The sequence below is a fragment of the Scyliorhinus torazame genome, chromosome 7 (genome assembly GCF_047496885.1).
Source record: "Scyliorhinus torazame isolate Kashiwa2021f chromosome 7, sScyTor2.1, whole genome shotgun sequence".
Taxonomy (NCBI): Eukaryota; Metazoa; Chordata; class Chondrichthyes; order Carcharhiniformes; family Scyliorhinidae; genus Scyliorhinus; species Scyliorhinus torazame.
In genome coordinates, this window is record NC_092713.1 from 29766348 (window position 1) to 29793901 (window position 27554).

Below are 27554 nucleotides of genomic sequence, written 5' to 3' on the forward strand. Positions count from 1 at the left end.
ATTCCTTTCAACTGCCTGAACTCCTTCAAGTGCCTAGTTGTAATTGGGAAAATTGGAGATGGATTTAAAGGCAGTGAACAAGCAAAATTGGGAAAAAGTGCAACACACCAGTTCCCAAATGTGTTTCTGATCCCACCCACTTTTCACCGGGGCAGCTTCTGGGTAGTGGCAGCAACCCGTCCAACAGTGCCAGGAAGCCAGTTAAATGGGCAATTAACAGCAAATTTCAACGGGCAATGCAACGGGCCATGTTGCGTCAGAACTTTGGCTGTGAAAGGAGGCGGTTGTAAAGTTAGAGATCAGAGCGGCATGAAAATAAGATGTAACCTGACTGCTTAATGGAGCAAACGGCAAGCCCAAGAACATCTGCGGGTGGAGGCTTGCCATTGCATGCTCAAAGTGCAGAGATGGCTGCCAGCTCCTTCAGCATTTCTCACAACCATTTTGCTCTGCCACCCTTTGAAGCTTCTACCTCAGCAGCAGTATGACACTCAAGCCACTGTGAAGGCTACCAGTGAGCCGACTGGTTCTCCCTCCTCCTCTCAACACACCCGCCATTCCTAATTGAATGATAAGCCCCGTGCCAGCCTGCTCATTGATCACTTTCCAGAAAACTGACAGCGGTAAATGGTCCAACCGGTCAAAAATATTCTATGTCCAAAAAATTCAGCCCAATGTAAAAATTCTATCCATTTAAACTGTCACAAACATAATCGGGTAAATATTCCACTTGAATAGTGGAACACAAAAAGTGAATAATAACATTAAACTCTGAAAATAAAAATTTTCAGAAAAAATTAATTAACACAAATAGATACACGAAACACTATGGTAATGTTATGGGCCAGAGTTTAGAGAACCCCAAAGTGTATCATGGAGTTCACCTGACCCACAACCTTTACTAGATTGTGGTATGGGGAGCACACGGCCCACTCTACAGGTGTGGTAGAGCAGAAATGGAAAAGTATTTTTTAAAGCAAAACAATGTTTATTCTATGAACTCAAGTTAACCTTTTTAAAACATAGTGAACATCTTAGCAACCATTAATTCAAATACAACTCCCAAAGAATACAATACTAAGTAATCATTTAAGCTTTCCTTTTAACAGCCATAAGACTTAAAACACCTTTTACCAGAAGCACATTAGGTTAAAGTCAGTACTGTTATTAGTTTTAAATCACCAGGATCGATTTACAGTCTTTAGATTACAGAGAAAGACTCTAATACACCTTCTGGCTGTGACTGCAGCTATCCAGCTCTGACAACACAAAACTAAAACACACCCTGCAGCAAACAGCCTAAAACAAAAGTAAAAAGCTGACAGACAGCCCAGCTCCACCCACTCTCTGACATCACTGCAGTAATAAACACCCATTTCTTAAAGGTACTCTCACTACAGATACTTATATATACACACCCATTTATAAACACCCGTTTCTTAAAGGTACTCTCACATGACAGACCATATAATTTACTTATATTCATATTTTTCAGTTTACTGAATAAAGTGCTTTCCAGACAATAAGGACACAAGACCTTCCACCAGCATTATGTATGACTGTACATTTTATTTCTGCCACTAAATAAGTTGACTTGTAGTAATAGCACATTTTCACATAGTGTTTACACAGTATACTTACAAATATGAGCGTGCACAATCACGTCTGAGCACTTGATATCATGTACCAGTGTACTTGTTCCATATACAGTAATTGTCTCACCAATTTCAAATGCTTAAAGGATACAACAGTTAAATTTCGGGAAACTTATAACTGTATGGAGACCTCTTTGAGTTGTAAAGTACATGCTTTTCTTTACAGTTAGGATACAATTGTAGAGAAAAAATATAATTTTACATGATCCAATTATTGAAATATAGGGAGCCCAGAAAAAAAATTAGGCAGGAAGAATTACTTTTAGCAAACCAAGAGCTACACTGAATTAGTACCTGTAAACCTATTTCTCCAAATAACTCAACTGGTTAAATACTATTTCAGCCTATTTTAGAAAATACAAATATAAAATCCAATAATATCCATCTCAATAGCGATGCACCCTGATATTTCTGTACATGCTATATCTAGTAAAAGACAAATACATACATTTTGTTGAGGTGTCCTCAGTGAATATTGACCTTTGTCGGGAACAAAATTTATATTTAAAGGTCTGTTTCTAAGAACATGACAATTCTAAAACATTAGTATGCTAAATGTACAGCAATACATTAATCACTAAACTTGGGGAACTATCCACACACTACCATATACAAAAATGGTGCGGGTTACTAGAAAACTTGCTACCAACTTGTTAAATGTATTGTTATTGGGTTTGAATTACTAGGAATTGTTTAATAGCAAATAGCCATCTATATATTTCAATTTCAACTAAACAGATGAAAACAATATCAGAAATAAATGGAGAACACATATGTAAATTATAATATTGCTATTTAAAAAGCACGCTTAGGACATTTAGGCCAGTAGAAAACGGTTTATTGTCAAAACATCAATGTTGAGACGTGCACTAAATGTATTTTTAGATTGGCTGCATTCTGGGTTTTTGCAAGGGAGTAAACACTGTATGCATCATGCTTTACAATACTATCAGTGTTAATTTCTTCATACATTTGAAGTGGTCTGGGAGGTGAAGTGGTTGAGTGCTCAATGTTCATTGAGGCTAGAAGTTTGGGGGCTGGTTTAGCACAGGGCTAAATCGCTGGCTTTGAAAGCAGACCAAGGCAGGCCAGCAGCACGGTTCGATTCCCCTAGCAGCCTCCCCAAACAGGCGCCGGAATGTGGTGACTAGGGGCTTTTCACAGTAACTTCATTTGAAGCCTACTTGTGACAATAAGTGATTTTCATTTTTTTCATTTTCAAGTTTGAATCCATGAGTAGCCAATCACTGACACACTTGCTTCGATTGGGCAAGTTTTCATTCACTCTGACAGATGGCATTCTAAATGAACAATTGTCCTGCGCCACTCACTTAAATCGTGCCTCCTGCAGCCTATCACAGGGCAGCACTCATGGCGGCTGTGGAAGTGTACAGCTGGGCCATTCTGCCCTCCTGGCTAGAAAAGATTATGTATCTGCAAGCAGTTTGCAATGGGAGAAATATTAGGGTAGGGATGGAATAACATAGTAGAACAATTAAATTAACTCTCTTTTTCATTCCTAAAAGGTACTACAATACTACAACAATATGTAGAAAACTATTCAATTAAGTGAAAATCCTGTGCAAATTTATATTTGGGACTACGTTCCTTTCAAAATTATACAGCCAGATCACTTCTTATGCAACCAAAGATAACTATCCACAGTTGATATACACAATGGTAAACAAGAATGTTGCTTCCTTACAAAATTGGAAGTTAGAATAGTGTTCGTAAATGTGTCAATGAAATTGTATGCTTCATTTCCTGCTGCCATAAGGTTCCTCAGGCGAAAGGACTATCTTTCTGAAATGATTAGGGAAACATCTGACTAGCTGCGTATGTAAATTCCTAGCAATAGCAATTGTAAAATATGTTCTTCATAGTATCTACAACTTTGACCAAATTGTGACAAATTTAAACACAATTTCTAAAGCTGATTGACTGCTGGTGATCTAGTTATTGATTTGCAATTCTGAATATATGCATAATTATTTGCGTTTTTAAGGAAATCAAGACTTTTCAAATAATTTGAAGATTATAAATAGCTTATATTGTTGCACTGATTTATCAAGCTTTGTAATGGGAGAGCAGAATGTATTTTTACTAGGCGCTTATGGCAAAACACCATATCAAATTTACAGCAGATTAATTCATCACAATTCAGAACATTTTAGGATGCTGCTTGTGCCATTAGCAGAGTGAATGGTGATTCAGTTACTGGGAAATTTTCTTTTGACGGCAATGAGATCTCCACCATTCCAGCACCAGTGCGAGGAAGATTTGCATTAACAACGTGCCTCTGCAAGTGCTTGATCCAATCTTCTTGGACAGAAAGTGGACCTCGGAAGACCAGATCACAGAACCTGTACAGAAGTAGCAAAACAATACTTTTAGAGCGCAAATTAACATCCTGTAAGATTACATTAGTAAAAATACCAATCCCTAACAAAGCAAGAGACAGAAAGGACCCAGCCATTTTAGTGTTCAGTTTCTCAAGAATAACTGATAATGAAACTACAAATATTTAATCTGTTACATGGAATGCAATGTAACAGATTTCAATCTGAAAATTGAGCCTAAAACGGCAGTCAAAATGTTTACCTGCATTTGAGTACATAAGCATCATCCAGAGAAGGAACAAATAGGGAAGACTTCTTTTTGATCCCTGACCGCGACCGTGACCTCTTCTGCTTGCAGTCAAAAGCTGGAAAAAGATAGCTTTGGAATGGATTTTATCGTCCATGCAAATAATAACCAATTTAAATTTAGTATGCTTTAGTTAGCCAGTTTTTACTAAACTAATAACTTGGCATGGCTACAGATGCTTTGAAAAAAATCGCTCAATAACCACATTTGTGCAAAAAACCACCAGATGAACCGAGCCAGTTGTTCGGAATCATAAGAATTCCTTGGAAAACAGTATGCAGAATGTCGATTATTAAATGGTGATGACACCTTGGATGATTCCTGTCCTAGCCCAAGAGAGGAAAATGCACCATTCGTAGTAGGTGTGTGTGTATTTGGAAGGGCCCAAGATTGACTTCTCATCTGCATCAACCCAAATCACGTCCACTGGAATGGTGTCAGTACAGCAACCAACCTTACTGTCCCCAGAAAACAAAAGGAAACAATATAGCTAGAATGCCATTTCTCCAGCTCACCCTCCTGGATATATGCTCTACTCTGATGATACGCATGAAGGAATAGCCTGCTATTGACTCACTAGATTCTCACATGAAGGGTACAAAACAGAAGAGCTACCAGAAGGCTGTCTTGAACCATCTGTAATAAGTCCAGGAGGCAGGGAGTGAAAGGTCAAACTGGTTTATTTTAAACTGAAAATATAGCCGCCATCGTGGCTCACGAAACAAATGTCCCAGCCCATGACTATTGGGAACTCCCAGTCGGGGTCTGGGAGCTACATTTAAAGGCCCCGTTAATGAGCTCCAGCTGGGCGGGCCTCTGCCCACTCACCACGGGAACTCTTGTTCTACGAAGCCTATGGGGAGATCAATCAGTGATTCCTCATAGTCCTCATCGGGTGATCACATCTCCCCCCCTAGTCCAAATAACATCTCTTGTCCCCCGCCTAGTCCGAATCATCCCACTCACTCCCGCGGTGATGGGGACTCTTTTTGTCGTTTGACACAAGGCCTCGAGTCGGGTGCAGGTGGAGCCTGATCAGGGAGGTGTTAAGCAGACAGGGGACGTTGCTTCCTTGTTGAGTGCCTAAGGGCCACAGGCAGAGGCTCGTCATCTGTGCTGACCTCCAGCAAAGGATCAAGTTGTTCCGGTTCCATTCGGAATCTGAGTCTTCATTGTGGGGGAAAGACTGTTGGGTCCTCCATAGGCTGAGTCCGCTTGCCGGAGGTAGTCACAATGGGAGTCATCGATGTCGTCTCTGCTGGACTGAATTCCCTGCTTCTCAGGTGGTCCAGGTGTTTTGTCACGCCTGTCCCTTGGACTTTTGATTTTGAAAGAAACTGGACCAGTCTTTTCCAGCACCGCTCCCAGGATCTATCGGGAAGCATCTCCAAAGTTCTCCATACAGACGGCATCTGCTGTTCTGAAGGTTCATTTGGGTCTTCTGGTGTCCTAGTTCATTGTTTGGGTCGGTCTCCCGCTTTGACTCCACCTTCCCCCACAAGTTGGGAAACAGCAGGCTGAGCCTGATGCACAGTCGTCGTACCTTTAACAATTTCACTGCTGTGGCTTGCGTCGTCTTGTGCGGCATGGTTCTACAATCAAAGGGGAACCCGATCAATTTTGTATCCAGGGAATCAGCAGGCTGTTTCTTCATTCCAGTTTTGAATGTTTGAACTGCCCGTTCGGCCAGGCCATTAGACGATGTATTTCATGCCTTTCGACTTCACAAATGCTTGAAATTCTCCACTTGAAATTCTCCTTCGGTCACGAGCCTCGGTCTGTGGACGAAAAGCCTCAGACAGAGGCTTATTTTCAGTGCTGACCTCCAGCGGAGGATCAATTTTATCTGATTCCATTCGGATATAGGCAGCAAGGTAACACAATGGCTAGCACAGTTGCTTCACAGGTCCAGGGCCCCAGGTTCGATACCTGGCTTGGGTCACTGTCTGTGCGGAGTCTGCACGTTCTCCACGTCTGTGTGGGTTTCCTCCGGGTGCTCCGATTTCCTCCCAGAGTCCAAAGATGTGCAGGTTAGGTGGATTGGCCATGATAAATTGCCCTTAATGTCCAAAAAGGTTGGGTGAGGTTACTGGATTACGGGGATAGGTTGGTGGTGTGGGCTTAAGTGGGGTGCTCTTTCCAAGGGCTGGTGCAGACTCGATGGGCGGAATGGCCACCTTCTGCACTGTAAATTCTATGATTCTGGTAAATTATCGGATGCGAGAACATCTGATATGCCGTGGGTACAGAAATATTGCCAGAGTTTTTCCATTGTTGCATGCAAAGTTGTGGAGGACATACGATGTACTTCGAAACATCTTGAGGGTATCGACCATAATAATGAACATCGATCCCAGGAATGGGTCAGTGATGTCCACGAGCACCTGCACTCATGGTCTTCCTGGCCATTCATTCCTGAGAGCAAAGAGGCTGAAGGTGGGAGTTTCTGGTCCTCCTGGACAAAGGAGCACTGCTTCACCAGATTCTTGATGTCTATCTCGAGCCCAAGCCACCAGACTTAACTTCTTGCAATCATTTTCTTCTTGGCTATCCTGGGGTGTCCGTTGTGTAATTCAGTCAGGATTGGGCGCCGACCTGGGTGGAAGACGACTAGGCTCCCCACAGGATGATGTCATCTTCCACAGATCTTGTAGTTTCATGAGGAAGGGCTTCATGTCATCCATGGGGTGTCCCCTGGTTCCACCACGGAGGATCAAATGGCACAATTCTGCCAGTGTTGGGGCCTTCTGGGTTCCCTCTTGAATCTGCTTTCTGGATACTGGCAAGGTATCCAGGAGATTCACGGTCACAATGACTTCTTCCAATGTCGGCAGAGGGCCAAGCTTGTGGGCAGAGGGAGATGACTCAGGGCATCCGTTGGCAATATGTGTTCCTGGGCAGTGTTTGAGAGAGTATTCATAGTTCGCTAACAAAAATACCCAAACGTTGGATCTGAGCTGAAGCGATGGGGGGTGGGGGGTGCGTAGTCCAAGTATATAGCCGCCTTAGGTAGCCCTTGGAGAATGTTCTCCCATCAAGTGTTGAAAAATCATGCATGCCGACGAGATTCTGAAGGGCAGGCGTGTATATTCTTGTAAATCCTTATGGGTGTTAATCATCAGGTATTCCCGGGATGACTCGTCTAGTTCTAACTGGAGGTAGGCTCATCTCAGGTTTGATAAAGGTTTGACCCTCCTGCCAGTTTGGCATATAGATCTATGCGTGGCATGGGGTACCGAGCTAAACATGGTCCCCGCAAAGGCAGACCGAAATGGTGTGCTTGAGAACGGAGACTACTAGTGCAGCCCACTCTGTAAACTGCACTGGTTGTATTATCCCAAGGCTACACCAGGAAGTATTTGAGGACAAAACATTATTTACGTTCTGAAGAAGCAGTTGGATAAAGCAGTTGGGGCGAAAGGGATCAAAAGGTATGGGGGTGGGATCAGGGTATTGAGTTGGATAATCAGCGTTCACCATAACGAATGGCAGCAGGCTCGAATTGCCAAACGGCCTCCTCCTGCTCCTATTTTTCATGTTTCTAACACTTGAGTTTGTTCTCTACTTTGTTGAGTAAAGTGTATGGAACTGGCCGGGCCTGGGAATATTTGGGTAGGGTGTTGGAGTCCACATAAATCTTGCCCTTGCACCCTTTACTCTGCCAGAGTAAACTACTCTACCTCTCAGCCATGTTGAATCGGTAACGCGCAAGGATTACGGAGAGCTTTGGGCCGTAATGGTTCTTTACTAGAATACCTCAGGGTATTTACCAATGACCTCTGGAGCCAGTCTCTGCCTAAGAAGCTAGGTCCTGGTCCTCGTACAACTATGAACGGGAGTCGGGCTGCCTGCTGCCCAGAGATAATGCAGGTCATAGTGGTCCCCATAATCTTCAAAGGTTCCCCTGTACATGTGGCCAACCTGACCCTGGTGTCTCGCAGGCCTAGGGCAAGATACCCATCTGGAAACGCTGGAAGGACCGTTCCCTGACGATGGAGACGGCAGCTCCTATATCCACCTCTATTTCTAGGGAATGGCCATTAACCAAGAGTGTTATCTTTATCAGGGCAACCTTAGCGGTGATCATACAGTTTAATTCCATTGTTTTGTCCTCTGGCTGATAAGACTTGAAAGGCCGGGGCGCGCGAGATAGCTTTGGTTTCCAGCCTGGGCATATCACTTAATACTGATTCTGGCAGCCTTGACTCCATTGTGTCCTTTGGCCACACTTACAGTAGCTTTGTGGCTGACACTTGCAGTCCTTCAGGGAGATGTCCCTGGTACTTCTAGGGTTGTCCGGATATTTTGTAAGATGCCAGAATGTCCTGGCTGAATGTTGAATTGGTGAAGGGTGAGGCATGTCAGAACCTTCACTGGGAATTCTGGCTTTTTTGTGTGAGGGTGTTTCCCCCCTCCCCCACTGCTGTCCATCATCCCTTGGAGTTCTTGGTCCTCCTTCTCGGCATTCTCCAAGGATAGTGTTAAATTATAGCCCTTTGGAAGTGTAGGATGAGTTCTGCCAACTACTTCTTTGTACTGTGACATTATTGATCTCACACACTAGCCGGTCGCAAAGTAGAACATATGAGCCAAACTTGGCAGTATTCGGCCAGCTTCCTTAATCTAGCCAGGAATTCTGTCACGCGTGCCCCAGGGCGCCTCTCAGCCACGTTGAATCGGTAACGCGCGAGGATTACGGAGAGCTTTGGGCCGTAATGGTTCTTTACTAGATCCACAAGCTCGTTGAACGTTTCAGTATCAGGGGCTGCAGAATATGCTAAACTCTTAATAATGTTAAACATCGGGCCCTGCATGCTGTCAAAAGGATTACTTTAGGTCTGTCATCCCCTTCTATGCCGTTGGCGTGGAAGAATTAGCACATCCGTTTGGCGTACCGGGGTCAGTCCTCCACGTCTACATTATAAGGCTCAAGCTTCCCAAACTAGGGCATTTCCGGGTTTTTGTTTTGCTTTGTTGCCAGGAACTCCCAAAAGACTGCTCAGAACCTCGTGCTTGATTCACATCGGCAATGTAATAATTTCAGAGTGAAAGGCCAAACAGATTTATTTTAAACTGAAAACAAAGCTGCTACTTAGGCACACAAAACAAATGTCCCAGCCCACGACGATCTTGAACTGCTGGTCCGGGTCTGGGAGTTGCATTTAAAGGTCCTGTTAACGAGCCCCAGTTGGGCGGGCCTCCGCCTGCTCACTACAGGAACTATTATTCTACGAAGCCCACGTGGAGATCCGTAAGCGATCCTACAGTGGTCCTGGTGAGGGCTGTCACAATACCCAGGCATCAGATGGTGGGCAGAGAAGATGGAATAAATTAGTGAAGGGGCTGGTTTAGCTCACTGGGCTAAATCGCTGGCTTTTAAAGCAGACCAAGGCAGGCCAGCAGCACGGTTCAATTCCTGTACCAGCCTCCCTGAACAGGCGCCGGAATGTGGCGACTAGGGGCTTTTCACAGTAACTTCATTGAAGCCTACTCGTGACAATTAGCGATTTTCATTTTCATTTCATTTAATTTCATTTCGAAAGGCAAACACACCAACATTATTTATTAGCAAACTTCTGATGATCATGCCAAACCAATTGTATGTTTTGTTTATTTTAATTGTATAGTTTTTTTAAATAAGATATATGAAAAGCAAATCTTAATAGCTTAGAAATAAAATCAATTAAAATCATAGAACTGTTATCGTGCATGACGCCATTTGGCCCATCAAAATACAAATAATTCATGATTAAAAAGCAATTTCAAATGTACAATTTCAATAAGTCAGGATAACAGACATTTTAATTGCTATTGAGCATAACTCAATCGCAGTAGGTTCAGTGGGAATCAACATTTTTTAATCGTAATTTGCTGGGCCACAATTTCCAAGGCAGATCTTCAATGTGCATTTTACTGCCAACTCTGTGTATTGGACTGCAAATTGAGATCATGAAAAGCTGGGCTTCATGTTGGGCCAAGGAATCAAGAATTTAATCCACTTCGGGGCACAACAATTTGTATGATTGATTTTAAAGTGATGGTACAGGTTGAGATCAGGAAACGAGAGTGTGGTTGCTACCAATTTACAATTATCTAATAATCTTGATTATCTACCTCAAGGAAGAGATTTACTATAAAGTGTCATAATTAACTACTTACACCAAAAAACCAAGGAATCAATAGCGAAGACATATTTTTGATATTTTGTTGTTGCTGTTAGTTCAAAAACATTTTACGCCCAATATTTAAAGCATATCAAGGTTAGAAAATGAAAATAATGTAATGACTTACGTGTGCCAGTCAGATCCCCAGCTTGTTTTCTTCTTGCATAGACTCGGAGATGATTTGCCAGGCTAACTGCACTTGTAAAGGTTGCATGGCAATGGACACAAGTTCTTAATTTCACAGGATGTCCTTTAGTCAAGAATGGAAAGTAATAATTTGGATTACAGGTAGGTTAATGTATCTAATTTTATTTTTAGTCAGCAAAATCAATTGAAATTTTTAGAAAATTGCAAAAGCTGCTACACAAGTTAACTTCAGCATATGCAAACTAATACACAACACTTGTATTAATGTTTGCATTATTTCAAAAATGTATCAGGATTACAGTTAGTATGTCTTTTTTGCTAACTTCACGGATTCCAACTTTTCATTGCTAAATTAATACTCATTAAAAACACTTAATGAATACAGCTACAATTCCTAGCATCAAAGAAAGTGATTAAAAGCCTCGATAGTTGAATCACAGAAATTAATGAAATATAAATGCACGTAATATTTATTCACAATCAATCATTTACAAGTTTATATTCTTGTTCAATACAATAAGGTGGGTGGATATATATTTTCAAAAGGCACAATACATGTTCCATCATAAACCAACGGAATGCACAGGAAGACTTTGGAGGCACTGAGTACATTGGAATTCAAGCAGAACTACCCAAGCACTGACAAAAGTTGTGAATTCAGTGGTTACTCAAGTATTGCAAAAAGCTGTTCCGGGAATGGGGGAGACTGCAAATGGCTCTTTTACTTTACATGAAATAGCTGATGAAGGCATGGGAGGTGAGGTGTAAAAAAAAAGACTAGTGAACAGCTGTTAAATACAACACTTAAATTAGTGTTTTGTACAGTCATCTCTTTTCATGTGCAGTCAATAATGAAAGCTAATGATTTGTAATTCTGATGACTGCACTCAAACCATTACATCAGACAAAACAATGGACAAATCTCCAAGCACATCATATTACATAGGAAATATGGTACAGAAACAAGCAATTTGGCCAACCAGTCCATGCTGTAGAAACAAACTGTACATGCTAGTGTGAATAAACACATGCAGAATGTCCTACAAAATGTGTCATTGGTGATCATTATTACATTTTTTTCTGTGTAGTTATAATCAGAAATCTAGGACAGTGTTTTACCCTGAAGTGGTTACAGAATGAAGTACCCGATTTCAGGCATCCAGAAACACAGCAAAAAAATAGAGAATCTAATTAGTTTGTTGAAACTAAACTAAGAATTTGCAAAAAAACTAGTAGATTGTGTTAAGCAACATGAAATAAATATGGTAGAGTCGTCTTTTTTCTAATTGTATTATTCTTCAAAAGTGATTAAACGAATTATTCAAAAATAGATCAAAGTAACTTTAGCATCTCAGGCACAATTTTCACATTTCACTCAGAAGGGGAGAGGAAGGGTCAACAATAGTCACCTCACTAACCTAATGACATTTTCAAGACACATGCTATTTTTGGGTTGTCCCTAATAAAGGGAAAGCTGATAGCACAAATTGCTGGTTACTGAGCAACTCAGGATTCAGGTGCTGTCCTGTACCTCTTACATGGGAGGTACTGTGTGCATTCTGGAGCACTAGGGGTGCTGTTGTCAGATTTGGAATAAAATGAGGTAGAGTATCCCAGTTGCCCCAGTCCACTGGAGGTACTCGTGAGATCACGAGGAGGCAGAAAATCCTCTTCCTCTTCTACCACACAGTATACCTGGCGGTAATACCATAAAATGTTCAATGACCAACTCGGGCTACGAAGACTCCCATGCATAGTTTATTTTTAATTGCTTGCAGTCATCTATCACTTTACTGTAACATCAACTATTAAAAATATTATCTCCCCAATGTGCAGAGTTTGTTTGTGCAAATTGGTTTAGAGAGAATGCTTGCAAGTGTCAATCACCTAAAGCCTAATTAGGAGGCACTGATCGCAATTGTTTTGTTCTAAAATTACCAGGTGTGAGAGTCATCTCAGGCCTATTTAAGAGGGGATTTTGAACCTCACTCCCAGTGAGACAGAGAAGACACATACTGAGTGAGACAGATCGAAGAGTGAGTTTGGGAGCTGGGAATTTGAAGCTAGGTGGGAATTCGAGGCTGGGTGGGAGGTGCTTTTTATCCCTTGATTTGTTACACTCATAGTGGCTTTGCCTTTCTGCAGGTCACTACAAGGGAGAGAGTTAATTGGTGAGTAGCAGATAAGGCAAGTAAATTCTTCATATCGGGAGTGAAGCTGAGCGGCAGTCTGGGAAGGTAAATGGTATGTGTCTGTGTCTCTCTCTGAGCGGGAGATATCCGGAGTGCAGTCTGGGAAGGTAAGTGGTATTTGTGTGTGTGTGCCTCTCTGTGTCTCTGAGGGGGAGAAATCCAGAGAACAGTCTGGGGAGGTAAGTGATATTTGTGTCTGTGTCTCTGAGCGGGAGATATCTGGCGTGCAGTCCGGGAAGGTAAGTGGTATTTTGTGGCTGTGTCTCTGAGCGGGAGAAATCGGAGTGCAGTCTGGGAAGTTAAGTGGTATTTGTGTCTGTGTCTCTGAGCAGGAGAATTCCGGAGAGCAGTCGGAAGGTAAGTGGTATTTGTGTCTGTGTCTCTGAGCGGGAGAAATCGGAGTGCAGTCTGGGAAGGTAAGTGGTATTTTGTGGCTGTGTCTCGGAGCGGGAGAAATCGGAGTGCAGGTATTCGTGTCTGTGTCTATGTCTCAGAGCAGGAGAAATCCGAGTGCAGTCTGGTAGGTTAAGTGGTATTTGTGTCTGTGACTCTGAGCAGGAGAATTCCGGAGAGCAGTCAGAAGGTAAGTGGTATTTGTGTCTGTGTCTCTGAGCGGGAGAAATCGGAGTGCAGTCTGGGAAGGTAAGTGGTATTTTGTGGCTGTGTCACGGAGCGGGAGAAATCGGAGTGCAGGTATTCGCGTCTGTGTCTATGTCTCAGAGCAGGAGAAAACCGAGTGCAGTCTGGTAAGTTAAGTGGTATTTGTGTCTGTGTCTCTGAGCAGGAGAAATCGGAGTGCAGTCTGGTAAGTTAAGTGGTATTTGTGTCTGTGAGCAGGAGAATTCCGGAGAGCAGTCGGAAGGTAAGTGGTATTTGGGTCTGTGTCTCTGAGCAGGAGAAATCCGGATCCGGTGTAGTCTGGGCAGGTAAGTGGTATTTGTGTCTGTGTCTCTGAGCAGGAGAACTCCGGAGTGCAGTCTGGGAAGGTAAGTGGTATTTGTGTGTGTGTCTCTCTCTCTGTGTCTCTGAGCGGGAGATATCGGAGTGCAGTCTGGGAAGGTAAGTGGTATTTGTGTGTGTGTCTCTCTCTCTGTGTCTCTGAGCGGGAGATATCGGAGTGCAGTCTGGGAAGGTAAGTGGTATTTGTGTCTGTGTCTCTCTCTGTGTCAGTGAGTAGGAGAAATCCTGAGAACAGTCTGGGAAGGTAAGTGGTATTTGTGTCTCTCTTGCGTCACTGAGCGGGAGAAATCCGGAGTGTAGTCTGGGAAGGTAAGTGGTATTTTGTGGCTGTGTCTCTGAGCAGGAGAAATCGGAGTGCAGTCTGGTAAGTTAAGTGGTATTTGTGTCTGTGTCTCTCTGTGGCTCTGAGCAGGAGAAATCCGGATCCGGTGTAGTCTGGGAAGGTAAGTGGTATTTGTGTCTGTGTCTCCGGTGCAGTATGGGGAGGAAAGTGGTATTTGTGTCTGTGTCTCTGAGCGGGTGATATCCGGAGTGCAGTCTGGGAAGGTAAGTGGTATTTGTGTCTGTGTCACTGAGCGGGAGAAATCCGGAGTGTAGTCTGGGAAGGTAAGTGGTATTTTGTGGCTGTGTCTCTGAGCAGGAGAAATCGGAGTGCAGGTATTCGTGTCTGTGTCTATGTCTCAGAGCAGGAGAAATCGGAGTGCAGTCTGGTAAGTTAAGTGGTATTTGTGTCTGTGTCTCTCTGTGTCTCTGAGCAGGAGAAATCCGGATCCGGTGTAGTCTGGGAAGATAAGTGGTATTTGTGTCTGTGTCTCTGAGCAGGATAAATCCGGAGTGCAGTATGGGGAGGAAAGTGGTATTTGTGTCTGTGTCTCTGAGCGGGTGATATCCAGAGTGCAGTCTGGGAAGGTAAGTGGTATTTGTGTCTGTGTCTCTCTCTGTGTCACTGAGCGGGAGAAATCCGGAGTGCAGTCTGGGAAGATAAGTGGTATTTTGTGGCTGCGTCTCTGAGCGGGAGATATCCGGAGTGCAGTCTGGGAAGGTAAGTGGTATTGTGTCTGTGGTATTTGTGTCTGGGTCTCTGAGCGGGAGAAATCCTGAGTGCAGTCTTGGAAGATAAGTGGTACTTGTGTCTGTGTCTTTGAGCGGGAGAAATCCGGAGTGCAGTCTGGGAAGGTAAGTGGTATTTTTGTCTGTGTCTCTCTCCGTGTCTCTGAGCGGGAGAAATCAGAGTGCAGTCTGGGAAGGCAAGTGATATTTGTGTCTCTGTCCCTCTCGGTGTCTCTGAGCGGGAGAAATCCGGAGTGCAGTCTGGGGAGGTAAGTGATATTTGTGTCTGTGTCTCAGAGCAGGAGAAATCCTGAGAACAGTCTGGGGAGGTAAGTGATATTTGTGTCTGTGTCTCCGTTTCCAAACTGTGGGGGGGAAAAAGCTGAGAAGTGACGTCATAGTAAAAGCTGTGACCTGATTGGCTGGTAGGGAATCGGTGTTAAATTTGAAAAAAACATTGAAAAACTAATATGAACTAATTAACTAGCTAGAGGAGTAACTAAACCAGAGGGCGGAGATTAGTATTTAGCATTTAATTTTACAGTAGAAATCTAGTGCCAGGGACTGTATGGGCAGCACGGTATCACAGTTGTTTCAGAGCGCCAGGGTCCCAAGTTCGATTCCCGGCTTGGGTCACTGTCTGGGCACGTTCTCCCTGTGTGTGCGTGGGTTTCCTCCGGGTGCTCCAGTTTCCTCCAACAAGTCCCGAAAGATGTGCTGCAAGGTGAATTGGACATTCTGAAATCTCCCTCTGTGTACCCGAACAGGCGCCGGAATGTGGCGACTAGGGGCTTTTCACAGTAACTTAATGTGGTAGTCGGTATTACGGTACCCTGTAATGCTGTAAGACCATTGGTGTAAGAGGTACTGTTTTCATTGGTAAAGCCTGCCTGCAGGTTCCGCCCAGTAAGGCGGAGTATAAGAGCCCGTGTCTCCCCAGCAGCTGCCTTCTGTACCTGCGCTGCTGGGGGAAACATCTAGTGTAATAAAGCCTTCAATTGTCTCCAATCTCGCTTCTGGAGTTATTGATTGAGCATCAATTTATTACACTAGATTTTAAAGAATGGAGCTCCGAATCAAGCCGTAGTGTCTGCAACTCAGCCCCCACGCGGCAAACTCAGCGGCAACCTTCAAGCACTGGCTGGCGTGTTTCAATGGGTATCTCAGGATGGCCACAATTACACCCACGGAGGACCAGAAAATGCAGGTTCTGCACTCGAGGGTGACCCAGAGATCTACACTCTCAGCGAGGACGCGGACGATTTTGAGGCCGCAATGAATCTGCTGAAAGGACACTATATTTGCCCTGCAAACCCTCTCCACGGGCCACGTGCGGCCAGCAGGCGCTGCCATCTTCCTCCTTCAGGGCCACGTGTGGTCTCCGGGCGCCGCCATCTTGTCTCTCGGACACCACGTGTGATGGATGGGCGCTGCCATCTTGTGCACCCCCAGCCATGTGCGACCAGTGGGCGCCGCCATCTTGGCTGGACTCTCAGGACCCCGACTCGGATGACCACACACACCCGAGGAGAACATCCAAACTCTGCCACGACTAGCCTCGGTGACCCTGGACCAGTCTCGGCCCCGAACACTCTCGACTGCAACGACGACCGTGCTCATCAATGGGCATGAAACATCCTGTCTGATCGACTCTGGGAGCACGGAGAGCTTCATACACCCCAACACGGTAAGGCGCTGTTCTCTCCCCGTTCACCCAGTTAGCCAAAAAATCTCCCTGGCCTCCGGGTCTCATTCAATGGAGATCAAGGGGTTCTGTATAGCGAACCTCACGGTGCAGGGAAGGGAGTTTAAAAATTACCGGCTCTACGTCCTTCCCCACCTCTGCGCTGCCACACTGCGAGGGTTAGATTTTTAATGCAACCTCCAAAGCTTAACCGTTAAATTTGGCAGCCCTATACGCACCCCCTCACTGTCTGCAGCCTCGGGACCCTCAAGGTCGATCCGCCTTCCCTGTTTGCAAACCTCACCCCAGATTGCAAACCCGTCGCCACCAGGAACAGACGGTATACTGCCCAGGACCAGACCTTTATTAGGTCGGAGGTCCAGCGATTACTGAGGGAAGGTGTAATTGAGGCTAGCAACAGTCCTTGGAGAGCACAAGTAGTGGTTGTAAAGACCGGGGAGAAGCATAGGATGGTCATCGATCATAGCCAGACCATCAACAGGTATACGCAGTTTGACACGTACCCTCTCCCCCGCATATCCAATCTGGTCAACAGGATCGCACAATACAAGGTCTTTTCCACGGTGGATCTAAAGTCCACCTACCACCAGCTCCCCATCCACCCTAGCGACTGCAAATACACCGCTTTCGAAGCAGATGGGCGGCTCTACCACTTCCCAAGGGTTCCCTTTGGTGTCACTAATGGAATCTCGGTCTTCCAACGAGAGATGGACCGAATGGTTGACCGGTACGGTTTGCGGGCCATGTATCCATACCTCGATAATGTCACCATCTGCGGCTACGACCAGCAGGACCACGACACCAACCTCCGAAAATTCTCAAAAATCCTTAATCTCACATATAACAAGGATAAATGTGTGTTCAGCACCGACCGTCTAGCTATCCTCGGCTACTTAGTGCATGATGGAGTTATAGGCCCAGACCCTGAACACATGTGCCCCCTCATGGAGTTCCCCCTCCCTCACTGCTCCAAGGCAGTCTGGGATTTTTCTCTTATTATGCCCAGTGGGTCCCCAACTATGCGGACAAGGCCCGCCCGCTAATCCAATCCACGGTTTTTCCCCTGTCGACAGAGGCCCGCCAGGCCTTCAGCTGCATCGAAGCGGACATCGCAAGGGCCACAATGCACGCCATCGATGAGTCCCTCCCCTTCCAAGTCGAGAGCGACGCGTCCGACGTAGCTCTGGCGGCCACCCTCAACCAAGCGGGCAGACCAGTGGCCTTCTTCTCACGCACCCTCCACGCTTCAGAAATCCGCCATTCCTCAGTTGAAAAGGAGGCCCAGGCTATAGTAGAAGCTGTGCGGCATTGGAGGCATTACCTGGCCGGCAGGAGATTCACTCTCCTCACTGACCAACGGTGGGTGGTCTTCATGTTCGATAATGCACAGCGGGGCAAGATAAAGAATGACAAGATCTTACGGTGGAGGATCGAACTCTCCACCTACAACTATGAGATCATATATCGCCCCGGGAAGCTAAACGAGCCTCCTGATGCCCTATCCCGCGGCACATGGGCCAACGCACAAGTGGACCACCTCCGGGCCCTCCACGAGGACCTCTGCCACCCGGGGGGTCACTCGATTCTTCCATTTCATTAAAACCCGCAACCTGCCCTACTCCATCGAAGAGGTCAGGACAGCCACCAGGAACTGCCAAATCTACGCGGAGTGCAAACCGCACTTCTACAGGCCAGAGAAAGCGCACCTGATAAAGACTTCCCGTCCCTTTGAACGCCTCAGTATGGACTTCAAAGGGCCCCTCCCCTCCACCGACCGCAACACGTACTTCCTGAACGTGATTGACGAGTACTCCCGGTTCCCATTCGCCATTCCCTGCCCCGACATGACCGCAGACACCATCATCAAAGCCCTCCACAGTATCTTTACGCTGTTCGGTTTCCCCACCTACATACACAGCGATAGGGGGTCCTCCTTTATGAGCGACGAACTGCGTCAATTCCTGCTCAGCAAGGGCATTGCCTCGAGCAGGACGACCAGTTACAACCCCCGGGGAAACGGACAGGTAGAGAGGGACAACGGAACGGTCTGGAAGACCGTCCTACTGGCCCTACGGTCCAGGAATCTCCCAGTCTCCCGCTGGCAGGAGGTCCTGCCGGATGCCGTCCACTCCATCCGGTCACTGCTGTGTACCATGACCAACCAAACACCTCACGAACGTCTCCTCGCCTTCCCTAGGAAGTCCTCCTCCGGGACCTCGCTCCCAACCTGGCTGGGAGCTCCTGGACCCATCCTGCTCCGCAAACACGTGCACAAGTCGGACCCATTGGTCGAGAGGGTCCATCTCCTCCACGTTAACCCTCAGTACACCTAAGTGGCGTACCCCGACGGCCGACAGGATACGGTCTCCCTACGGGACCTGGCGACCGCTGAGTCCCCCCACACACCCCCAATCCCACCGGCGCACCCCACAGCCGCCCCCTTCCCAGGTGGATCGGTCCTCCCACCGGTCCCGTCTAGGGGTGATGAAGCTCCCGAAGAAGCCGAAGCCACGCTCCTGGAGCCACAGATGCCCGAGCCGGCGCCTACATCACCACTGAAGCTACGACGATCGCAGAGAAGGACCAGGGCCCCCGATCGACTAATTGCTTCATTCTGAACTGTAAATAAATTTTGTAAATAGTTGCGATGTAACGAGGCAAAACCACTGTACTTATGTATACCGGGTACCTCCATAACCTTAACCTTTACCACGGTGTAATGCGAGGCCACCACCCCCGCCGGACTCCTTTTTTAACAGGGGATGAATGTGGTAGTCGGTATTAGAGGTATTACGGTAACCTGTAATGCTGTGAGACCATTGGTGTAGGAGGTACAGTTTTCATTGGTTAAGCCTGCCTGCTGGTTCTGCCCAGTAAGGCGCAGTATAAGAGCCCGTGTTTCCCCAGCAGCTGCCTTCTGTACCTGCGCTGCTGGGGGAAACATGTAGTGTAATAAAGCCTTCAATTGTCTCCAATCTCGCTTCTGGAGTTACTGATCGAGTATCACTTCATTGCCTACTTGTGACAAAGATTATAAAAACAAAATATAGCTATTGTAACTTAATCTAATAACGATTTAAGTATTTATTTTAAATTCATTAACTAGTGCTTTAATGTCACTCAGCGGGGTGCAGTGCTCTGTGACATGTGGGAGATCCGTGACGCTTCCACCATTCCGGTCGACTATGTCTGCAGGATATGTAACCAATGGCAGCTCCTCACAGACCACGTGGTTCAGTTGGAACAGCACTTAGGAGCATGCAGTTGGCGGAAAGCATCTTCGATAGGAGTTATAGAGACGTGGTCACACCCAAGGTGCAGGCAGACAGATGGGCGACCGCTGGAAAGGGCAGGCAGTTAGTGCAGTGATGTGGCTGTCCCCCTCTCTAACAAGTATACAGTTTTGGATACTGTTGGGGGGGGGGGATAGCCTATCAGGGGAAAACAACAGCAACCAGAACAGTGGCACCACAACTGGATCTGTTGCTCAGCAGGGGAGGGCAAAGTGCAGTTGAGCAATAGTTCTAGGGGACTCCATGGTAAGGGGCACAGATAGCGTTCAGGATGGTATGTTGCTTCCCTGGTGCCATGGTCAAGGATGTCTCTGAATGAACACAGGATATCCTGGAAGGGGGAGGGTGAACAGCCAGAGGTGTTGGTACACATGTACTAACGACATAGGCAAGAAGAGTGATGAGGTCCTGCAGAAGGAGTTAGGTAGCAAGCTAAAAAGCACGACTTCTAGGGTTGTAATCTCAGGATTACACCTGTGTGCCACGTGGCAGTGAGGCTAGAAATAGGAGGATAATGCAGCTAAATACGTGGTTAAACTGGTGTAGGAGGGAGGGTTTCAGATTTCTGGACCATTGGGATCTCTTCCGGGGCAGGTGTGACCTACTGGCCTTGTTCTGCATCACAAACAGCTGTCCAGCCCACTGAGCTAAACCAGCTCCCTGTCCAACGAGATAGTCCAACGAGGGAAGGGGCAGTACAGGATTTGGTATTGGGGAATGAACCTAACCAGGTAGTTGAGTTTTCAGTAGGGGAACAATTTGGGAGTTGTGGCCACAATTAAGTAAGTTTTAGGGTACTTTTGAATAGGGATAGGGATGAGGTTAAGGTGCTAAACTGGGGAAAGGCAAATTACGGTAACATTAGCCAGGAATTGAGGAATTTGGATTGGGTGCGGCTGTTGGAGGGTAAATCAACATCGGACATGTGGGAGTTGATTAGGATTCAGGAAAGTGATGTTCCTGAGAGAACAAAGGATAAGTATGGGAAGTTTAGGGAGCTTTGGATAACGGGATATTGTGAACTTCGTTAAACAGAAAAAGGAGGCTTTTGTACAGTCTAGAAAGATGGGACAGTCGAAACCCTTGAGGAGTATAAAGAAAGTAGCAAGGTACTTAAGCGGGAAATTAGGAGGACTAGGAGGAGTCATAAAGTCCTTAGCAAGTAGGATTAAGGTGAATCCCAAAGCTTTTTATTCATATGCAAAAAGCAAGAGCGTGGCCAGGGAAAGGATTGGACCACTTAAGGACAATGGGGGTAATCTGTGTTAAACCAGAGGAAATGGGCGAGGTACTAAATGAGTATTTTGCATTAGTGTTCACCAAAGAAAAGGGCTTTGTGGAAGATGATTCTTGGGTAGGGTGTGTGGACAGTCTGGGTCATGTTAACAGTGAAAAGGAGGAGATATTGGGTCTTTTAAAATACATTAAGGTAGATAAGTCTCCGGCCAGATGGGATTTACCCCAGAATACTGAGGGAAGCAAGGGAGGAAATTGCTGGGCCTTAACTGAAATCTTTGTATCGACATTGGCTGCAGGGGAGATCCCAAAGGACAGGAAAATAGCTAATGTGGTACTTCCCTTTAAGAAAGGTAGCAGGGGATAATTCAGGAAACTATAGACATGCATTCTTTCCCAGGGTGGAGGGGTCAGCCACCAGGGGGCATAGGTTTAAGGTCCGTGGGACAAGGTTCGGAGTGGATGTACGACGCAGGTTTTTTTTGCAGAGGGTGGTGAGTGCCTGGAACATGTTGCCAGGGGAGTTTGTGGAAACTGATACATTGACGGTGTTCAGAAGGCATCTTGACAAATACATGGATAGACTGGGTATAGAGAGATACGGCACAAGGAAATGCTGAGGGATTTGGCCAAGGTTGGTATCATGACCGGTACAGGCTTGGAGGGCTGATGGGCCTGTTCCTGTGCTATACTGTTTTTTGTTCTAGAATCCCGCCCTACTAATGTATATGGTTTGAGTTCTGTGTTGGTGCTTGCAAGGTAGTGGAAATCAATTGCCCCAGCATCTTGGGGAAGTCCCGTCTTCCTGCTTCATCGCCTCCATACAAAGAGAGATCAAGGGGAGAGGGTCAGACAAATCTGTCCCTGATTGGTGTAATTTTGCACGGGAAATTGAGCAATATTATAAATGGCACCTGTTGGTTGCATTGAAATGATCCAGAAGCAGAGGACTGCTGGCAAGTGATTTTCACAAGTCACAGCAAGGATCAGCGTGATCTGGTGCTGAGCTGCAGCAAGCAATATAGCTCCTTTTGACCTAATCGGTAAAGTAGAGCCTACTCACAAGCTGCTTCTCCATGAACCGACAGCTATCAATTACCTGGCTTATACACTCAACAAGGATACGGTTTGGTGTGAGTTTCTCTCCTTCTGCAGCTGTGGGACACCAGACACTTGCCTGTTGCTGCTCTTCCTCGATCACCAGCCTCAATTAGCACCACCCATAAGTGAACTAGAATTTGCCAGAAGCCCCTGGTCAAAATGCCACTGTAGGGTCAGTTGGATAAGTTCCCAAAGAAAACTTACTGAAAAGTTGAAGGTCAATTCCAGATGCCAACCCAGCCAAAAAAGCGCAAACTCAGCATACCAGCAACCAAAAATTAACAAACGAGTAACTGACCCAACAGAAGGTGATGGCTCCATAAGTTGTAAATAGAAATCTCCAGACTTTTTCCACTCATGATTTGCAGGTTTATTGTAGAGCTGATGATTATAAGGCTACAGCTGATATTGGCATATAGGCCCTCAGCAAGTACATCATCTTAATTTATGTTAAATAGGGATCCACTGGTTTCAGGTGGGTGACATTTTTGCCAGGGAATAAATGGGAAGACTTTGACCAATACTCTGGATCTTGGGTCGTTTTATCCCATTGAAAACTGACCCTAGTCTTTGAATTGCCACAATCAGATTCTCATACTTCACACAATTAATGCCTGCGAAGTCTTCAGCATCAACCATGACGGAAGGAACTAGTAGACCAGCAACAAAGTTTAATGCACATTAGTTCCAAAGAGCTTACTTGCAAGTGCATGCAAATTAAAAATTTAATTGCACATCCCATCCTCTCAATTCCTATGTTTCTGTATGCAATACAATTCAGGAAAAAGAAGTCTTACCTGCTTGATAGGATAGATCCGCGCTGGTCATTGGTTGCGACGACGTACTAGGCTGCAGAGGTGAACTGGCAAACTGCAACTGAAACGGACGTCTGTGATTTGGCAGCCTTTTTTTTGCAGTTTGAGCATAACTTCTTCCTGGCTGAGTTTTTATTAGTGGTGACGTTTCCTCTCCAAATTTATTCTTTAGAATCTGCATCAGAGAACTGGACTGTATGCGTGTCTCACTAAACTTTTTTGGCTGCAGGCCCGGGAGGTCGTGAAAGTCTGACGGTGGTGAGGGGAAGGATTTTGTTTTCAATTCATTTTGCTGCAGCTTTATGGTTATACCATTTGGAGCAAGAAACAGGCCATCACTTGTCGCAAATTTCTGCGACACAAATGGCTTGTACCTAAATTGTTTGCTACTCAACAATTTTGCAATATTTTCAGCCTCTGCTTCATTTTGCATCATTTCAGTCAAAATGCTGAGTGGAGATTTATGTGCTTCCAACTCAGTTTTCCCCAATCTCTTCAAATGACCACGTACATGGTTTGACAGTCCAACCTTTGTGTCAAACCAACCACCACACAAAGGACAGGTATTTTCGGTTGATGAACCAGATTTTACTTCTGTTGAAATAAAACATGAATAAAAGTTACCCAAACTACACCAACAGTAGAAAGATATGGCCTTGTGGATTCTGAAATGAAAATATGGTTAACCAACTAGTCTGGATCAATAATTTCTGTGAATAATCAGCAGTTTTTAAATGTTTTTGATTGAATTATAGACGGTTCAGATAAATTAAACAAATGGAAGAAATAAATATACATCAATAAATACGGAATAACCATCATATCTATTTCAAATATGCACATTTACACAAAAAATATCAGTTTATTTTGCAGTGATACAGCTGGGTTACCGGTGTGTAAAAAAACACAACTAATAGAGCATAAAGATCTTTGCTTGGCATTATAATGCTTTCCTCAGTTTCCCTGATACCAGATGAAACACAATTGATTTCAAGATTTTGGACCAAAAATTGATCAGAAGCTGAGAGAACAAAGTAATGCTGATTTAAGTGTTGCCATGTCTGTTTTATTCTCCACTCAACACAGTTTAGCAATTCATCACAATGCACAGCACGCGCAAAGTTCGATGATTTTAATCATTATTTGTTTGTGGGCTATGAGTGTTGTTGGCAAAGCTAGTATTCGTTATACATCCTTAATTGCCATTGAGCAGTGGTAGTGAGCTGCCTTTTTGAACCACTGCAGTCGATGTGGTGCAGGTGCACCTGCAGTGCTGACAGAGAAAGAGTTTGAAAACTTTTGACCCAAAGACAATGAAGGAATGGTGATACAGTTCCAAGTTGGGATGGTGTGTGGCTTGGATGGGAACTTGCAGGGGGTGGCGTTCCCATGTGTACAATGCCCTTGTTCTTCTAGGTGGCAGAGGTTGTGGGTTTGGAAGGTGTTGTTGAAAAAATTGTTGCAGTCGATTTATGAAAATAAGTCGCATCATATTCTACAGTGAGCCATAAATGTGCCAATAATTATACTAAGATCTATATCTTAATTTAATGGAACTATTTTTTCAGCCCCTCTTCCTATATTCTCAAATGTCATTATTTTTTGTCCCAGTCATCTGTAAAGATTTGTTTTTGTCCTCCAGAATTTCAATCTTTTCTCCCCGTTTACAATTTATTTTTTGTTGTGCTTCTCTGACACTTCCATTGCAATCTTCCTTGATCAGTTCTTTCTCAGGCTCTCCAAGAGCTTGATATGTTAAAGCTCTACGAATCAATTTGACTTTAACTACTTGACACAGGACTAAATTTTTCCTTGTGAAAGCAGCAGAAAAACAGAAACATGACATTAAGAAGCTTGGCTGTGTTCATTCAAGTGACAGTATTATCATCATGGGTGAAGACTAAAAGCAAGCTACTAGAACAGTTATATATTTGAAGTTAATACAACATGAAAACACAAGAGCACTGTACGCAAATGCACCATAAATAGAAACATCTCATTTGTGTAATGTTTTTTTTACCATTGGAGAGGTTGGTTGAGAACAGTTCCTCTGAAATGAATACTTTGGCAGTACTAACGTAATTGTACTCTGCTGCTTGCACCTGGTACACTCTTTTCCCACATGTGCACTGAAATAAATTATACAACTCCAAAAGGTCTGAAAAAAATCTGTCTGTTTCAGGAGAACTAATCAGAATTCGAACACCAAAATATTTTGTAAGCCAACACTGCAGGTGGTAGTTCTATGGATAATGACTTTGATATAGGAAGCAGTGCTGTCATCAACAAAAAAGTGTTTCAAGGTCTGCCACTGAAATCATTTCAGCACGATAAGCAGTTTGTCTGGGGAGGGCGATGCTAGGACATCACCATAGGCCTAAGGTACCTTCTCAGGTGTTTCCCGACGAACAAGTACACAAAGGATAAATTGCTTTGCCGCGTGTGTAAGGTAATGATTTGTGCAGAATGTTGCTGACAAACTCGAAGATCAAGCAGCAGAACAGCACTGCTGCTATTCAGTCATTGCATCCTACCACAACCAACTCAAGTCTATTCTCCATCTAACCTGAAGCCAGGAGAAAGGAGGGAATTCGAGAGCTTAGGGCCTTTCCGTTTAAGGCACGACGACTAAAGTCGAAGCAATTATGTTTATGGATGATCAATGTGGTGATGTGGTCCCTTTGGTGGGCGATCCTTTGCGGGCCATGTGGCAGTAGGAGCGGTTGGAACCTGAGCGTGGGACCGGGGGATGGAGGGTTACAGTTGGAGCGTGTGCATGGAACTGGGAGATGGAGTTCGGCAGTTGGAGCGTGAGCGTGGAACCGGAGGATGGAGGTTGGCAGTAGGAGAGTGGAACCGGGGGTTGGAGATTGGCTGCTGCAGCGTGAGTGTGGAACCAGGGGATGGAGGGTGGCAGTTGGAGCGTGAGCGTGGAACCGGGGTTGGAGGGCGGCAGTTGGAGCGTGGAACCTGGGGGTGGAGCGTGGAACCGGCAGATGGAGGTCGGCAGTTGGAGTGTGAGCGTGGAATCGGGGGATGGAGGTCGGCAGTTGCAGCGTGGAACCGGCGGATGGAGTTTGGCAGTTGGAGCGTGAGCGTGGAACCGGGGGCTGGAGTGTGACATTTGGAGCTTGGAACCGGAGGATGGAGGGTGGCAGTTGGAGCGTAGAACTGGGGGATTGAAGGTGGCAGTTGGAGGGTGAGCGTGGAACCGGGGGATAGAGGGTGACAGTTGGAGCGTGGAACCGGGGGATGGAGGGTGGCAGTTGGATCGTATAACCGGGGGATTGAGGGTGGCAGTTGGAGGGTGAGCGTGGAACCGGGGGATAGAGGGTGACAGTTGGAGCGTGGAATCGGGGGATGGAGGGTGACAGTTGGAGCGTGGAACCGGAGGATGGAGGGTGGAAGTTGGAGCCTGGAACAGGGGGATGGAGGGTGACAGTTGGAGCGTAAAAACGTGGGATGGAGGTCAGCAGTTGGAGCGTGAGCGTGGAACAGGTGGATGGAGGGTGGCAGTTGGAGCGTGAGCGTGGAACTGGGGGATCATAGAATAGAATTTACAGTGCAGAAGGAGGCCATTCGGCCCATCGAGTCTGCACCGGCTCCTGGAAAGAGCACCCTACCCAAGGTCATCACCTCCGCCCTATCCCCATAACCCAGTAACCCCACCCAACACTAAGGGCAATTTTGGACACCAAGGGCAATTTATCATGGCCAATCCACCTAACCCGCACATCTTTGGACTGTGGGAGGAAACCGGAGCACCCGGAGGGAACCCACGCACACACGGTGAGGATGTGCAGACTCCGCACAGACAGTGACCCAAGCCGGAATCGAACCTGGGACCCTGGAGCTGTGAAGCAATTGTGCTATCCACAAGGCTACCGTGCTGCCGATGGAGGGTGGCAGTTGGAGCGTGGAATCGGGGGATGGAGGTCGGCAGTTGGAGCGTATAACCGGGGGATTGAGGGTGGCAGTTGGAGGGTGAGCGTGGAACCGGGGGATAGAGGGTGACAGTTGGAGCGTGGAACCGGAGGATGGAGGGTGGAAGTTGGAGCGTGGAACAGGGGGATGGAGGGTGACAGTTGGAGCGGAGAAACGGGGGATGGAGGTCGGCAGTTGGAGCGTGAGCGTGGAACCGGGTGATGGAGGGTGGAAGTTGGAGCGTGAGCGTGGAACCGGGGTATGGAGGGTGGCAGTTGGCGCGTGGAACCGGGATTGGAGGGCGGCAGTTGGAGCGTGGAACCGGGGGATGGAGGGTGGCAGTTGGAGCGTGGACCGGCGGATGGAGTTTGGCAGTTGGAGCGTGGAATCGGGGGATGGAGGGCGGCAGTTGGAGCGTAGAAATGGGGGATGGAGTTCGGCAGTTGGAGCGTGAGCGTGGAACCGGGGGATGGAGGGTGACAGTTGGAGCGCGAGCGTGGAACCGGGGGATGGAGGGTGGCATTTGGAGCGTGGAACCGGGGGATGGAGTGTGACAGAAGGAGCGCGAGCGTGGAACCGGGGGATGGAGGGTGACAGTTGGAGCGCGAGCGTGGAACTGGGGGATGGAGGGTGACAGTTGGAGCGTGAGCGTGGAACCGGGGTTGG

The 27554-nt window shown here is 46.1% G+C and overlaps 1 protein-coding gene across 3 annotated transcripts in view; it reads right to left on the reverse strand.

Annotated features, from left to right (window-relative positions):
- Nucleotides 1-1549: 1549 nt before the first annotated feature.
- The window catches only part of znf644b (zinc finger protein 644b), a 203931-nt gene continuing 177926 nt past the window's right edge, over nucleotides 1550-27554 (reverse strand). For all 3 annotated transcript variants that reach the window (XM_072510473.1, XM_072510472.1, XM_072510471.1), the window contains 4 exons: nucleotides 22947-23558; nucleotides 10593-10715; nucleotides 4257-4359; nucleotides 1550-4018 (listed from right to left, as the gene is read on the reverse strand). In XM_072510473.1, the coding sequence (XP_072366574.1) occupies nucleotides 3826-4018; nucleotides 4257-4359; nucleotides 10593-10715; nucleotides 22947-23558 (1031 nt within the window). In that variant the 3' untranslated portion in view covers nucleotides 1550-3825. The remainder of the gene's footprint in view (nucleotides 4019-4256; nucleotides 4360-10592; nucleotides 10716-22946; nucleotides 23559-27554) is intronic.